The 17,976-nt window shown below is 20.9% G+C and overlaps 3 protein-coding genes across 3 annotated transcripts; all 3 read left to right on the forward strand. All coding sequences in view use genetic code 6, as the record gives it.

The window, feature by feature from the left end:
- Nucleotides 1–963: 963 nt before the first annotated feature.
- TTHERM_00835530 (transmembrane protein, putative) lies at nt 964–9,857 on the forward strand (the record flags this gene model as incomplete). The annotated part of the gene is made up of 6 exons (XM_001031316.2): nt 964–1,950; nt 2,865–3,714; nt 4,457–5,560; nt 5,982–7,838; nt 8,319–9,028; nt 9,144–9,857. The coding sequence occupies 6 exons, from the start codon at nt 964–966 to the stop codon at nt 9,855–9,857; spliced, it is 6,222 nt and encodes a 2,073-aa protein (XP_001031316.2).
- A 1,626-nt stretch (nt 9,858–11,483) lies between these two features.
- TTHERM_00835550 (hypothetical protein) lies at nt 11,484–13,061 on the forward strand (the record flags this gene model as incomplete). Its single annotated transcript, XM_001031318.1, has 1 exon — nt 11,484–13,061. The coding sequence occupies one exon, from the start codon at nt 11,484–11,486 to the stop codon at nt 13,059–13,061; it is 1,578 nt and encodes a 525-aa protein (XP_001031318.1).
- A 711-nt stretch (nt 13,062–13,772) lies between these two features.
- On the forward strand, nt 13,773–16,986 carry TTHERM_000835550 (cyclic nucleotide-binding domain protein; the record flags this gene model as incomplete). The annotated part of the gene is made up of 11 exons (XM_012796470.1): nt 13,773–13,811; nt 13,869–13,918; nt 14,237–14,326; nt 14,496–14,585; nt 14,843–14,932; nt 15,186–15,275; nt 15,529–15,618; nt 15,877–15,966; nt 16,214–16,303; nt 16,547–16,636; nt 16,878–16,986. 11 exons carry the CDS (start codon nt 13,773–13,775, stop codon nt 16,984–16,986), a joined length of 918 nt encoding a protein of 305 aa, XP_012651924.1.
- Nucleotides 16,987–17,976: the final 990 nt, after the last annotated feature.

Here is a 17,976-nt window from a genome sequence, read left to right on the forward strand (position 1 = left end):
TTAATTATTTCTAACATTTTGAATTGCAATTTAAAATAAAATTATTTAACATAACTATTCTATTTGATATAATATGTCTTTTATTGTTTAATTTAATTAAATCTATATGCTTTATTTGATAAATAATATGAATGTTAATAAGTATTTTGCTCTTTTAAAGAATTTTTGAATTCAATCTCATTGCTTACAGTTCTTTAGATAAATATAAAAGAAAAAATATTGATTAATTTATATTTTTTACTAGAGACTCTAATTTTAATTATCGAATTAAAAAACTTGAAAAAATATTTAAGAGTGAGATGAATTAAGAAATTTGGATAAAGGAATGAATGAAAATATTCTTGATATTATTAAAATCAAATAATTAAACTAATTTTGACAATTAATTAAAATTAGATGATAAATATGCTTTTTCTATGTAAATTTTCTAAGATTTCTTTTCTTTCTATTTAACTCTTTCAAATAAAAATAAGCAGATATATGAATTATTAAAAGATACTACAATATTCAAAAGATACTTACTTACTTAAATCCATCATAAAATTAATAAATAAAAATATCAAATTTATCATGAAAATAATAACAAAAAGAAAAAAATTCTAATTCTATAGATAGAAAAAAAATAAAGTAAAATTAATTAATGGAATAAAATAATAACTTTTTAGATATTTTGTAGTCCATGAATGTTGTTACTCTTTTTTAAATTTTCCAGTATAAAAAATAAAGATTATTATAAAAATAAACATAGAAAGTATTCAATCTATTAGATAATTATTACACAACATTCTATTAATTTATTACAAATAACAATACCATTCAAAATTATATTTTTTAGTATTTGTTAATTAATTTCTTAAGAAGAAATTTGGCTGATAATTATCAGTAGATATATATAATCAAATCTTTTATAAAACAAAAAGAAAGAAAATAAGACTTTGAGTAAAGGATATTAAACAACAAAGCATGAGAAAAGTATTAAAAAATGTAGAAAGATAAAAAGAAGATCATTGGAAATAGCTTAAAAATTTAAAAATAAGAACATTTTATAATCCAGTTAGAGACCATTTTCTTTAAAGAAGCTCAAAAGTCTTTTATTTTGTCAATTACTTTGAGAAATAGCTTACACGACCCAAATTCTACTATCACTTTTTAATCATTATTTTTTTCTTACAGCTGATTGGATCTGTTTCTTCTAGCTAAGACTAGGTCTAAGATAAGATTTTGTATTATATTTTAAAGGGATGCGAGTATATTCGAATATCACCTCTATTGAAAGACTTTTTATAAATATCGCAAGAAGCCCAAGGCATTATAATTAACTTATTGCTCATTTTATTAGAAGTTTTCTTTCTTATAACTTTTTACATTTTAGGAAGATCTACTACAAATCTTAGTGATAAAAAATTTAAGAATGGATTAATATTTATGGGTTATACAACATTTTTCTTAGAGATGCAGAGATGGATATTGTTTAATATTTAAGCTGACATCACATCAAGTATGATGTTTTGTGTTTAAGGCTAGCAAAATTTGAGCAATAAATGCTAAAATAATATACAATATTAAGATAATTCTTTAAGATATATATTAATTATAATTAATATAGTACTAGGTATTGGTTTGTCAGTAATAAATAGTATCATTCATTCTATAGCATAATTTATTCCTATTAATGGTCTAAGAAGTCAGTTTACTTATTTAAAGCTATTTGACTATTCAATTATTTTAGTTGCCCATGTATTAAGTTACTTTGGTAGTTTAATTTCTTTATTTGCTTTTGAGATTCTAGCTCTGTTTTATATCATTTAATACTTCTTTTCTTATCCGCTATTCACTAAAAGTATCTCACATATTTACGCTGTGTTTTTAAACTTTTACTTAGCTGCCACAATCCTATTCCACATTAGACACTATAATCAATTGAGCGATTCTAACTTCCTTTTCATATTCGTAAGATATTATTTACATATTCTTATTATTTCATAGTGAGAACATTGGTGAAATTTTTGGAAAATAAATAAAATAAAACAAAACAAAACAAATGCAAATATAAAATTTAAATTTTTAAACAAACTAATTTAGCTCTAAAAAATAAGTTTTAAAAATAATAAATAGCAAATAAGCTTAATTTTGATAGTATTTTAAAATATAGATTATTTTACAGTTTTAAATTGAATATCTAATAAAATACAATTAGGTATTCAGATTTTAGAAAATATCTAATTATTACTCAAAACAAAGAATTTAAATTTTTTCTTAGGTAAAATTATTAGGAAAATCATATAGAAAAATATAAAATATGTAATGATTAAAAATTAATTAATTTGCCTTTCTTGCTTTTCATATAAATTAAAATCAACTTCTTCTTGAGCATTCTTTAAAAGTATCCAATTACTTCAAAACAAAAATTAGTTAAATTTAGTAATAGTTCTTATATTATTATTTATTACTGATTAATTTATTATCTTTAGTGACTTTTATTAAAGAGTAATTTAAATATTAAATTTTTATTTACATTTACAAAATAATATTCTTAAAGTTAATAACCCAAAAAATAGATTACAATAAATAAAAAAAATTTACTATAATTCCTCACCATTTTTTCACCTTAAATTGATATCAAAAAATTCAATTTATATTTTATTAATTCAAAAAAAATTTTGGTGATATTTAAAAATATGACTAATTGTTATAAAAATCTACATTAAGTATTTGAAAATTAACACAAATTAATTAATTATTTGATAACTATGAAATTAATTTCAAATGAAAATCATTTTTTGGAACATTTTTTTTTGAGGTGTTAAATAAAAATGATTTCAAATTAATATAATAAAAAATATAATGTTTTATTTATTATGAAGCTAATTTTAGGCAGTTTTATGGGAGGAGTTTTAGTTTAATGGGAAAGGATAAGGTTACATAAATCTAGAACGTTTGATTTTTCTTTTTTTAAAGAGTAACCTTAAGAAACAGTTAATGCTTTGTTAGAGATTGTTAATTTATTAATGGAGAAGACATATCAAAATTAATTGACTTTATTAGGGATCTTTGAAGTTCACTAGAGATATTGCATAGATAGTTTTTGTCCTTGCAAATATTAAATTATTTAGAATGAAGATTATGATTCACGCAAGCACATTAACAATGGTAGTCTGGTGCCTATTAATGCCGTTGGAAAGAAATTTGACATAGAGTAATTCAAAACAACAAGAAAGAATATTTACAGTGATAAAGAAGATATAGAAGAATATGAGGTTATGAAAATGAAAAATATGTCTCTTAGCTACGGCAGATCTCTACGCTAAACTATGAAATAATCTATATCATCCTCTACTCCTAAGTAAGCTCAATTTTCTGAAGTAAGTAATCCTTAAGTATTCACCCAAGCAGCATTTGATTTTGAAAAAATGAATTACTAAAGAAAGCAAAAAAGTTCATTTACAAAATCCACTCAAACGTCTACTTTAAAATAAACAAGTTAGTTAAGTAGACAATCAACTATAAAACAAAAATCATATTGTGGACATCAAAAGTTAACAAAAATAAACTTCTCAGTGCTTCAACAAGATTTTTTAAGTTTCAAAAAATGGACTCTGCAATTTATAGATTATTAATACGAATAACTTCTAAGACATCTTTATTCTTAAAGAGAATTTTAACTTTTAATTAGCTTAGGTATACGCTACATTTACTTCGAAATAGAAATAAAAGGTAAATTTTTTCAAACGCCTTTTTAATTAACATCTAAGAAAGTAGTCATTTAAACAAACTACCTCATAAAAATAAATAATTATTTAAAAAAGTTACATTTTATAATTCAAATATATATCTTTTTAAATAGGAAAACATTTATTTTAAGAAAGGAAAACATGGATTGGATTGCATAAAACAATAATAATCATGTTTCAATCTAATTTTTAAAAACATATTTTTAGAATTTTTTTAAAAACAAGAATAATTTTTCGAATATATTTTGTTTTTAAATATGCAATTTGAAGGTTTGTTTTAGTTAATAGCTGAGAATTTTATAATCAAAAAATGTATAAATTTAATTAACCATACATTTAATTATAAATGATTTTTTAATTAAATTTCTAAAATTGAATTATCATTAGGATCTCTTAATTATTTAAGAATCTTTTAACTTTTTTGTTACAGATTGAAAATTTTGTTAATTAAGGGCGATTACAATTAATCAGCTGAAAAAAAATTAATTAAAAATTGATTCAATTATTTTTTTAATTATTTTTTCTACATGTTAGAAGGAAAATTGTTCCATATAATGAATTCTTTATAACTTTAGATTACATTTGATGTCAGTTTTTTAATCATAATGAGTTATTTACCTTTCTCAAAATTAAAATTTTTAAAATGAAATTATGAAAATACAAATTAATTATTGCATTTGATGGTTAAACAAACTTTCATATAAGATATTTTCTATTATAAATAGCGAATTTTATTAAGGCTCTCTACTTTGTCAGGAAATGGGCATTTCACATTGATTCAAAGCCTTATTACTTTTAAGTAGTTGAAAAGTCACTATCTGATTTGATAGAAAATGAAATCAAAAATAAAGACAAAGCTTTAAAATACTCTATAAGAAAGAAAGACAATTTAGAGGCTAGAGGATATGAAAATTTTGATTCGTTTGTTGTTACAGAAGAAATTAAAAAGTTTTTCAACCATAGATTGCAAGATTTAATTAAATTGAAGCAAATTTACTTTGAGAAGCTGATTATTGGTTATGCTTCTTTGTATGATCTTTACAAAGATTAAAAAAATATCATTAAAAAATGCAAATATTTTCAAACAAAAGTAGAATTTTTTAATTTAACTCACAAAAACTCTCCTCATTTTATTAAACTGCTCACAATATTTTATGCTGTGCTTTTTTAAGACTTAAAACAAGCTCTATATTTAGAAAATAAATTAACAGAATCTTTAAAAAAAGTAGATTATTATATTTCTTAGTACACAATTTTAGGATAAGAGATTTTGTAAGGAAATGTCGCAACAATTATTGCTCACTTCAGAACAAAAGTAGGGAAAATACTCAAATATTCAGCGAGTGCCCCGATATTTTTCGGGTATAAAAAACTCGAATTTGATTCTCTTTAAAGTGTGAACGAAATCATGCCTTAAACGATCGGAGAAAAGCATGATCTATTTTTAGAAAGATTTATTGACTCTGGCTAGTCGAAAATTTTAAGATAATACAGATAAGCCTTTGCTAAAAGCAAATAAGGATTTATATTCCCAGTTAAAATTTACATTAATTATTTTTTTGAGCTTCATAATGATTTCATTTTTAGCTCTCTAATTGTTAGAAAGCCATCCAATTCATAATATGTCTTAATTGATCAGCATGGTTTCATAGATAGTTTTTCCTAAAATTTCTTTGAATTTTGTCAAATAGTATGTCCTTAAATTACAGTCCAGTAACTCGTACATTCCAATATGTAGCTCTTCATTGAAGACTTAGATTCATATTTAAGATAATGTTCACATAAAGGCAAGATTAACAATCTTAAGTGTGTCCTCAAACTCAATTCTAGTAAAAAATAAACCTTTATTGATATTAAAAAAATTTATTTTAAAAAAATGCTTTATTTTAAGATAAATTTATTTTATTTAACTCTTCATGTGATTAAATTCATACAAAAACAAGTACATATTTAATTATTTTTCCAACTAATACTAAATATAAAATTTAATTTAGTGTTTACTAATTTTAATTAAAATTACCTTTGTAGCTGAAGCAAAGATAATTATTTTATTAAGTATAGTAATTTTCATATTGTTGATGCATTATACCGTAGTTTCTCATATATTGAGGACATATTCAGATAAAAACTTTTGATCAAATTTAGTCCTTAATTAATTCAGATTTTTTTACAGTTTATTGAAAAAAGTCCTTAATATATGAGAAACCACGGTATGTGATTAATATATTTAATTAATTTTATAAAATGAAGGTATGAATGAAATGATAATAAGATTTAAGAATTACTGGAGAAAAGACAGACACATTAACAAATTGATATTTCACATAATAAAAATTTTAGAAGAATTCGAAGATGAAGTTGATATTGCTGATAATGAAGATATATTTCAGTTTGATATTAAGGCTAATTTAATATAAAACAAATTCTCTTTAATTAGTGGAGAGTAGTTGACTTTGTACATTTTAGAAATAATCAGAATTACTCCTATTAAGAATAACGAAGGAAATTAACATCTATATAACTCATAGTTTTCTTAATATTCTTAAGATTAAACTTTTTCTAATATGTAAATTCCTTCAATGACAACTTTAATCAATAACAAATAAGCATCTTTCAAAAATGAAATATAACCTTCTAAATAAATTAAATTCTAAGAAGAAATAAAGCTAACAAAATAAGATACTCATTCAACTAAAATAACATCCAATCCTTTTAATTCTTGTGAGGGAATAGACCATGAAGAGCTAAATTTCTAGTAAAAAAATACAATCAAAACAAATAAATCAATGAAATTCCTTGATGAAAAAGAGTAAAATTTATTTTCTTAATTAGATGAAATGGATCATGATATTGACTTTATGAATGAGTAATTTGAATAAAAATTGAGCACACTTCCTAAGTTCTGCGAAAATAATAATTTAAGGTTTATCTCAAATGTTAACTCTTCATGTAAAATAATAGAAAATGACTGCTTTATGGGATTAAATTAAAAAAATTAAATTTTAGATCAAAAATTTGATAATATTCCTTTTACTGTATCATAAAGGAATATCATAAGTGTTAACAGTCATAATAATCTAAGTTTTTTACCATCATAGAGGGAGTTTGAGTAAATCCATTCTTAAACTAACATGGTCTCTCCAAGAGAGAGTTTATTTAACTACTCTTAAGCCTAAATAAATAACTAATAAGAAAAAATATTTAATGCTTTTTCAAATAATAATTTATTAATAAATGACTGTCATATTATGGATGAATAAGAAAATTTTAAGAGCCTAACTCAGCTAAATGATGATCATCACTAACGAGCAATTGAAATTACTCATTTACGTATTAAAAAGCCAAAAAAAGTTTCTATTAAAATCTGTTCATAGAGCAGTTAAAAAGTTGACCAAATAGAAGACGAAGGAAGTCTTGAAAGTTTAAGTCCTAAAGTGAAAAAAATAAAAATAAAAAACTGTAATGTCTAACTGAAAATGAAAACTATGCAAAACAGCAGTAAATCACAGAAATAAATTGATATTCTTCAAAGTTAAAGCGAATAAAATAATCCAGAATAAAATGATTCACGGTTCACCAAAGCTACAGCTTTTACTGACAAGGAAAGCAAAACTTCGAAAAAAACAAACAAATAAGAAGTTATTATGAAGATTTAATAGGCTACAGAAAAAAATAACGTAATTAACATAGAGTGTGCGCTTTCAGATGATGATGGTGAAGAAGAAGATCAAAACTAAATTCAGAAAAAAGATAAGTAAAACAACAATGATTAAAATGAAGAAAAGTTCAGTATTAGAAGTGAAGGAAAGAATAAAGAAAACGACGTAACATCAGAGAAATCTAGTCGTTTATCAGAAGTAGCAAAGAAAGTTCAGAAAATTCACAGAATTGCTTACTCTCATAAAAAACAAAACTTTATTGCTTTCACTAAAGTCATATTTCTATTTATTTTTTGCCTTCATATCTTTGCTGCTGCTGGTTCATAAATCTTTTGTAATAATTATGTAAATTAAATTATAGAAGACTCTAATCTTTACTAAATATAAGAAACAACTACATTTTCTTATTCGCAAGCCATTTCATCTGTTTTTGGTCTTTAAAATGATTGTAATAAATTTATTTTTTATTTCGAATTACATTTAATTATTGATCTATTATTAATATAACAACCTAGCTAGTTTTTGCTTGATTCATAATTTTTTATAAAAGCAATTTAAATGAAATACCATTATTCCTCTTCTTCAATCACCTAGTTTATATCTCCTCTAAATTTAATTATAAACAGTGTTATTGAGGTTAAAGAGGTATTAATTTGTTAGTTAATGCGTCTTTAAAAAAAATACATTAGCTTTGATAAATAAAATATAATTTATTTATTCTTTATATAACCATTATTCCTCTTCTTCAATCACCTAGTTTACCTCCCCTCTAAATTTAATTATAAACAGTGTTATTGAGGTTAAAGAGGTGTTAATTAGTTAGTTAATGCGTCTTTAAAAAAAATACATTTACGCTATGATTAATAAAATATAATTTATTTATTTATTCTTTATATAATTTAATTCTTATTTAAATTTTATTTAATAGCAAGCAACTAAGTGTTTTATCAGTTAAATTTAAATCAAAGTTATAAAAAATTAATTTCAGTGATGAGTTAGCTGCTAAATAGCCATGTTAGTGAATACAATAGCTTAAATTAAGAATATGAGTTGCAAAATTCAATAACTAATTAATTAGAAAGCTTTCTTTCTGATATATTCAAGGCTACATCGTAAAATAACTATTATGGAATACAAACACCAGCCAGTAACATTTTCCAGTTAAATTCTATTCTAGAAAATTTTAGCGAGAAAATAAAAGATTAAATAAATAACAGATTCACAACTATTTAAAATATGAATTTGATAATTTTGATATTGGTTGTTGCACTAATCTTTATAGCTTTTTTACTTTTAATAAAAATAAACTTTAAGTTTAGAGATATCATCTAACAATACCTTTTCATAAGTGCAAAGATAAGTTAAAATGAAGCACAGTAAGAATATATTAAACTCTCTAACATTATTAGTTTTCTAGAATAAAATGAAGATTAGTACATTTAATATGATTTAGAACGTTCACATATGATAAATAGCAAACAAATTCATCATGATAAACTTTTAATATTTTAAAAATAAGATAAAACTTACCACAGCTAAGTTCTTTACAATAATATAAAACATTAAAATTTTATTTTTATTAAAATGATTATCTTTACTTCTATAGTTGCATCAATGAGTGTTATCCTTCAAGCTATTGTAATATTTTATTTTATACCTTTCTAAATATTTATTAAATTATTTTTAAGCACTTTAACTTTAATTTTTTAAATTTTTAAATTGATAATAAAAAAAAATTTCATATAAAATATAGATATTTGCAGTAACTTATAAATAACTAAATACTCTAGTAGAGCCATTAAATTAATACAAAGAATACTCTCAAAAAATAAGCGAACTATCTTGTTTAAATACAGCTCATCAGCTAATCAACTACTAACCTTAGTTAGACTCTTAAAAGTTTTCTGTTCAGTTTTTTAATAATAATATTAAATAGATAAGTTCATATTATCTAGAAAGTTTTCAGATTATTCCTATCAAAGGCTAGCAGTATTATTATTCTGCTAAAATCCAATAACTCAACCAAGCAAATAGCTGTTTAATCTTTGATTCTTCACCACAATTATAAGAAGAATGCGCATCAGTAAATTATGGAGTATTTAGTGAAGGTTTATTAAAAGTCTTAAGGCAAATGTTTTAATTCTATTTAGATACTCCTGCTCAAAGTGACCCAACTACATTCGATTACGTAAAAATGAGTATGATACTGTTAGATATTCTTGATTTATCATAATAATACTTCTAAAAATCAATAGAACTTATTGAATCAGAGGAAAGAATATAAAAGTTTATTTTAATAATATTAGGAAATATCTTTATTATTATATTTTAAATGGTTCTAGCTGCTTTTTTAGTTAGAAAAATGGAAAGAAACATCAAAATAATTAAATATTCAATTATTTTCATTCCTAATAAAAAGCTTATTGAAGATAATTCTACACTCTAACTAATTAAAGCTATTAGCTGAAAATTTTTTAATATTATTCTGATTTTTGTTCTATTTAATAATTTAATAAAAAATTATGAGCATCCTAATTCATTAAAATATTTAGTGTCCTTGTTCATTTTGAGTATCTTATATCATTCTAATAGAATTCATATATATATAAAATATTTTATAAAATTTAATTAGTTATATAAATCAGTTAATAATTTCAAAAATAATTATGAATTCGATTTATTAGATTTTAAGATATATTAAAAATACAAATTCAAACTAAAATAGAAATAAATGAAAAATAAATCCAATATTTTTTATTTTATTTAATGATTTACGTTAATATAAAATAAATTTATAAAATTAATTAAGTTTAAAATTTTAAAAATATTTTATACTAAATAAAAAATAAACAAAACTTATTAAAATATCAATCTAAGTCATTAATCTACTTTAAAAATTTTATTCTATTATAAATTTAGAAAAAAGTGAAATATTTGAATAAATTTAAAAATATATTTTGGTTTTTCATTTGGTATCTTTAAAACAAACACGTGCACATTTTATTATCAAATTCATCCTATATAAAGTTATTATAGACAAGTTTTTTATCAATTTTTTTTGCAGATATTTATTTTTTATTTTAGTAACCTTATTTTTCTAGAAAAAAATTTAAAAACTCCTTGAATTTATTATATTCTTTTTTCATTTCTGATCATTTAAAATTAAATTTTCTTAGACTTTAAAAATTTGCTATTTTTAAGTTAAAAAAGAAATATTTTCTAAAAAAATTATATTAAAATAATTTTTAAAAAGAAATAAAAAAAATAAATTGAAAAAAGTAGTAAGTTAGCTTTTTAAAGTAAATTATAAATAAACTTTCTCTTTTTTTATTTTAAAATTGAATTTCGGTACCTTCAATATGTAAAAGGAAATTTATTTAATTTATTTAAGAAATCTTCTATTAAATAAAATAAATTCTAAAGTTCTTTATTATAGTAATTAAATTCTTCTAAATTTATATCTAATTTATTTAATATTTATTTTAAATTCTGATTAGAAAAATATAAATAGGTTAATTTTATTATTATTACGATGATCAGTATTAGTATTATGGACATTTATCTACTAATAAAAAAAACAAATTTTAATTTATTTATCAAATCTTTTTTAAATAAAATTAGCTTTTCTATTTCTAAAATGATTTATTATATTATTTGAATTCTTCTTAATTTGTATCTAATTTATTTAATCTCTTGGCTTTGATTAGAAAAAATACTAAAAAGTAATTAAATATCATTGTTATTAGCATCACTAGTATTAATTTTACATATTTACAATTAAGAAATACAAATTTTGATTTGTTTATTAAATCTTCTTCATAATATTAGCTTTTCTATTTCTAAAATTCTTTGTCGTTTTAATTAAATTTTTCTTAATTCGTAGCTACTTTATTTAACTTTTTAAATTCTGATTAGAAAAAAAGAGAAAGATAATTTAATAATTAATTATCACATATATTGATTTATCTATCAAGCTTTTTTTCTGATAAGTAAGGAGTTAATTTTTTAACCACAATTAAATGAGAATGGTTTGATAAATAATATATTAAATAAATATTCACAAAACATATTGGAAAAGCAAATAACTTATAAAATGAATTAAATCTTAGTTAAAGACTACATTTTTTAACTTTAGGCTCATGAAGAAGTCGTGAAAAGGCTTTAAAATAATTTCGAAGCTTCCTATCATTTAATTTTTGATGCAGATGAAGAGACTAATGTTACAACCGCTAACTCTTTTTAGAGTATTAAGTAGCTTGTTCATAAAAAATAATACTCTGTAACACTAAAGAATACAGGCCAAATCGATTTCATTATTGATTTGATTGGAGATAATAAAAACATTCACACATTAGCTATCGATTCTTAAATTTTGAACTGCCTTCTTCAGACTAAGCTCTACTTGATCATATTTCCTCTTTTAGAGCAATTATATATTAAAGATACTGTTTAAAATGTTACGAACGATATATAAATAGAAAAGTTTAACCTAAAAATGATAGTTCTAGAGAAATTTGATCCAGAGTACAAGTAGGAATATTCATCTGTACATGAAATCATCTCACTTTCTGAAAAAGTTTAAATATTAGGAATAAACTTAAAAAGAATTTAATAACTTGGAGTGGATATTTTATAAAAGCATGTTGAAGAAATCATCATATTTTAAAACACAAAAGGCCAAGTAGATACAAAGTAATTTGGGCAATGCATTTAGATACTTAGTCAATGCAATAACATTAAAAAAATTACTTTTAATTACAATTTTTAGGAAAAAACTTTACATCTACATCAATAATTACAATAGTTAGATAAAGATATCTATCTTAACTTGTAGATAGATACTTCTACTAACATAAAGCAACTCTCCGCAATACTAAAGCAGAATAATAAAATTAAAGAAATCACTTACAATGTATAATAAAAGCTTAACACAGATAACTTCTAAAATTTAAAATTCTTTGATCAAAATATAGGACTGTAGAAACTGCATATTTCTTCTGGGAACAAATAATTTACAGAGAGTATTTTAGAATAATTAAAAGGCCTAAAAAATAAATTAACTAGCATCTCAATCAATATAAATACAAGCAATTATCTAAAATATTTGATACAATTCTTAGAAAATAACACCACTCTGAAAGAATTATCATTAAAAATAGATTTCCAATAGAAATTCGGTAGGTTAAATTAAGATTTTATATAAATTCTTCAATAAGTAAAGTCCTTATAAGTTCTATAAATCCAATTATTATAATCAAATGAATTTAATCCAAATATCAACTAATTTTACGAGCAACTCTCTAATCTAAACATAAAACAACTCGCTTTAACTTGTGTCCACCCTGAAAATTTTATCACTGATAATGTGATTTAGAAGTTTAGCTAAAATAAATCTCTAGCCATTCTTGACATTAAATTTTACGATAACAGCAGGATAACACCTAGTCAAGTAGAGTCAATATACGAAAAAATACAAATGAAAAGTAAATAAAACTTGAAAGTAACTGTCTATAATCACATAAAGCCATATTATAAATCTTACATAAATAACCTCATGAATATCTAAATTGATAAACAAATCATTAGAAAAGTAGCCTTCAATAAATACATAGCAGAATTCATGACATATTCTCCAGAACATATATTCCTTGATTTATCGTATGATGATTGATAGTATTCTATTAATACTCAAAAATAAAATAAAAATAATAACCAAATGCCTTTCTAAAATTTAGTGAATTGAATTCACTATTTTTTGAATGGCTGATGTGCTTGAATATTGCTATTTGCAGCAAATTTTTTCTGTAGCTGAAATGCTACATGCTAAAATTAATTAAAAAATTAAATAATTAATTACTTTTCAAATTTTATGTTATTTTATATTTATATATTTATTTGTTTACTTTTTAATTTAAAATAAATAATTTTAATTTTAATTTTATTTTATTGAATTTAAAAAAGAATATTTAAATTTATTGATAATTAATTTTATGTTGTTTTTCCTTTTCTTATTTTATTTAATTAAATATTAATTAATTTATATATAAAAAATTGTGAAATCTATCATTATATTAATAGTTTATTTTTAAATTAATTGTTTCTTTATTTTTAAGAAGATTAATTAATTTATAGAATTTTTTCAAATATGACTAACTAATCATATTTAATTCCTACTATATATATTTTTAAGTATATGTTTTAAATAAAAATATTAAGATTAAATAATGAATATTAATTAATTTTTATGTAAAATCTCTTCATAAAACCAAATTTATAAATTAATTATTATATTTTATTTGTTCTTTTTATCCATTTATAATTAATTAATTTATTAAATTTCATAAATTGCTTACTATTCAATATTTATTTTTGAAAAAAAAAAATGATATAATAAATTAAATATTACGACAATTTAGAAGAAGTAATTATTAATTTTTGTATTAATATCTTTTACATTTATATAAATTAATAAAAAAAGTTTGTAAGCTCTTCACTTTTATCTCATTAGGTTCTCCATATTGATCTCATGTACATTTTATTTACAAACATTATTTTTATTATTATTAATATTTTTTATAAATTGAAATTATCATCATTATTCATTGAATTTTATCAAAACAAAAATTTTTTAGTGATTATAACTTAATTTTCAATTCAATTTTTTATTATTTATTATTGATTTTTTATTATTTGATATTTTTTCTTCCTTTTTTGCCATTAAAACTTACACTTAGTAAAAGTAGTTTATTAGTTTTGGATTGTAATATTTTTAATAAAAAAAGTTAATTTAAAACATTAAAGCTCTTTTAATTTAATAAAGTGAAACGCCTATTTAATTTAAAAAAGACAAAATGTAATATATCCTAATAACATAATAAATAAAGCTAAATTAGCTTTAAACAGCTTTATTTTTGAGTTTTTAGAAATTCACAAAATGTAAAATTTGAAATATATATACATTATATTTTTAAAAAATATCATTTTTTTTGAAAAATTTTACAAACTTATAAAAAGTAAAAACAAAGTTTTTAAAACTCGCTTTTTGTAAATTTGTATGATAACTTACTCTATTTAATGATATATTTTTTCTTCAATATTTAAAAAGTTAAAATTAAATTGGCGACGAAGGCGCATTAGGCTTAGGTTCTCCTTTAGCGAAGTGCATTAATCTCTCAAATTTGACACTTAACCTTGAGTAAAAACAGTTTATTTGATTTGGATTGTGATATTTTTAATAAAAAAAACTAATTTAAAGCAATAAAGCTATTTTTTTATTTATTTTTTATTGTACTAGCTTTTTTTTATTCTTTCTTTGTTAATTTAACTCATCCTTTAATTTTCAACTTTTTCTTTTATTATTTCTTAATTAATCTTATTATTTCATATTATTTCTTCATTTTTTCCTTCTAATTAACTATATAATGATTTATTTTTTCTTCAATATTTAAAAAGTAATAATTAAATTGGTGACTAAGGTGCATCAGGCTTAGTTTCTGCTTTAGCAAAGTGCATTAATCTCTCTAATTTGACACTTAACCTTCGGTAAAAATAGTTTATTTGTTTTTGACTGTTATATTTTTAATTATAAAAACTAATTTAAAACAATAAAACTCTTTTTTCTTTTTCTTTTTATTTTGTTTGCTTTTTTTTGTTCTTTCTTTGTTAATTTAACCCATCATTTTATTATTAAATTCTGCTTTTATTATTAATTAATCATATTATTTCATATTTTTTCTTCATTTTTTCTTTCTAATTAACTATTTAATTATATATTTTTTATTCAATATTAAAAAAGTGGAAATGAAATTGGTGACTAAGGTGCATTAGGCTTAGGTTCTGCTTTAGCAAAGTGCATTAATCTCTCAAAATTGACACTTAACCTTGAGTAAAAACAGTTTATTTGATTTGGATTGTGATATTTTTAATTACAAAAACTAATTAAAAACAATAAAGCTCTTTTTTCATTTTCTTTTTATTGTCCTTGCTTTTTTTTGTTCATTCTTTGTTAATTTAACCCATCATTTTATTATTAAATTCTGCTTTTATTATTAATTAATCTTATTATTTTATATTCTTTCTTCATATATTCCATCTAATTAACTATATAATGATTTATTTTTTCTTCAATATTTAAAAAGTAATAATTAAATTGGTGACTAAGGTGCATCAGGCTTAGTTTCTGCTTTAGCAAAGTGCATTAATCTCTCAAATTTGACACTTAAGCTTCAGTAAAAACAGTTTATTTGTTTTGGATTGTGATATTTTTAATTATAAAAACTAATTAAATACAATAAAGCTCTTTTTTCTTTTTCTTTATATATTAATTGCTTTTTTTTGTTCTTTCTTTGTTAATTTAACTTATTATTTTATTTTCAAATTTTTACTTTTATTATTAATTAATCAATTTTATTGTTTCATATTTTTTCTTCATTTTTTCCTTTTAATTAACTATTTAATGATATATTTTTTGTTCAATATTTAAAAAGTTACAATTAAATTGGTTCAATGGGTGTATCAAGCTTAAGTTCTACTTTAGCAAAGTGCATTAATCTCTCAAATTTGACACTTAACCTTCGGTAAAAACAGTTTATTTGATTTATTTTTAATTATAAAAACTAATTTAAAACAATAAAACTCTTTTTTCTTTTTGTTTTTATTGTGCCTGCTTTTTTTTGTTCTTTCATTGTTAATTTAACTCATCATTTTATTTTCAACTTTTGCTTTTATTATTAATTAATTAATCTTATTATTTCATATTTTTTCTTCATTTTTTCATTCTAATTAAATATTTAATCAGATATTTTTTCATCAATATTTAAAAAGTCTAAATGAAATTGGTGACTAAGATGCATCAGGCTTAGGTTCTGCTTTAGCAAAGTGCATTAATCTCTCAAATTTGACACTTAACCTTAGGTAAAAACAGTTTATTTGTTTTGGATTGTGATATTTTTAATTATAAAAACAATAAAGCTCTTTTTTCTTTTTCTTTTTATTGTGCTTACTTTTTTTTTGTTTTTTCTTTGTTAATTTAATTCATCATTATATTTTCAACTTTTGCATTTATTACTAATTAATCTTATTATTTAATTTTTTCTCTTCATTTTTTATTTCTAATTAACTATTTAATTATATATTTTTTATTCAATATTAAAAAAGTGGAAATGAAATTGGTGACTAAGGTGCATCAGGCTTAGGTTCTGCTTTAGCAAAGTGCATTAATCTCTCAAATTTGACACTTAACCTTCGGTAAAAACAGTTTATTTGATTTGGAGTGATATTTTTAATTATAAAAACTAATTTAAAACAATAAAACTCTTTTTTCTTTTTGTTTTTATTGTGCCTGCTTTTTTTTGTTCTTTCTTTGTTAATTTAACTCATCATTTTATTTTCAACTTTTGCTTTTATTATTAATTAATCTTATTATTTCTTCATTTTTTCCTTCTAATTAACTATTTAATAATATATTTTTTCTTCAATATTTAAAAAGTGAAAATTAAATTGGTGACTAAGGTGCATAAGACTTAGGTTCTGCTTTATCAAAGTGCATTAATCTCTCAAATTTGACACTTAGCCTTCAGTAAAAACAGTTTATTTGATTTGGATTGCGATATTTTTAATTATAAAAACTAATTTAAAACAATAAAACTCTTTTTTCTTTTTGTTTTTATTGTGCTTGCTTTTTTTTGTTCTTTCTTTGTTAATTTAACTCATCATGTTATTTTCATCTTTTGCTTTTATTATTAATTAATCTTATTATTTCTTCATTTTTTCCTTCTAATTAACTATTTAATAATATATTTTTTCTTCAATATTTAAAAAGTGAAAATTAAATTGGTGACTAAGGTGCATAAGACTTAGGTTCTGCTTTATCAAAGTGCATTAATCTCTCAAATTTGACACTTAGCCTTCAGTAAAAACAGTTTATTTGTTTTGGATTGTGATATTTTTAATTATAAAAACTAATTAAAAACAATAAAGCTCTTTTTTCTTTTTTCTTTTTTCTTTTTATTGTGCTTGCTTTTTTTTTGTTAATTTAACTCATCATTATTTTTCAACTTTTGCTATTATTACTAATTAATCTTATTTTTTCATATTTTTCTTCATTTTTTCATATTTTAAACTTTAAAAATGAATATAAAAAAAAAAGCTCTTTGAATTTATTTGATAGGTTTTTTTTGATTTATTTTTTTATTCCACCAATATTATTTTATTTATTAATTTAAGTAATAATTTTAATTTAAAAGTTTATTCTATTTGATATTTATTTAAAATTTACATAAATTTATTTTAAAAATTTTAGATATATTAATTAATCATAAAACTTCAAAGTAAGAAGCATGTGTCTTAAATCAAAAAGATTAGTTATCTTTAAGATAAGATTCTTGATAAACTACTGGTGAAAAAAAATGAATAAATATAAAATGTTTGAATAATATTATATATTTTATTATTTAATATTTTGAAAAAGTTTTTTAACCTAAAATAAAATTAGATAGATAGATTTTATTTTAATTTTTATATTATGAATATCATTCATATTTTTGTAAGTAAATAAATTATTTGTAAAAAATTAAATTTAGTTAAAA

Source organism: Tetrahymena thermophila (genome assembly GCF_000189635.1).
Source record: "Tetrahymena thermophila SB210 genomic scaffold scf_8254728, whole genome shotgun sequence".
Lineage (NCBI taxonomy): Eukaryota > Ciliophora > Oligohymenophorea > Hymenostomatida > Tetrahymenidae > Tetrahymena > Tetrahymena thermophila.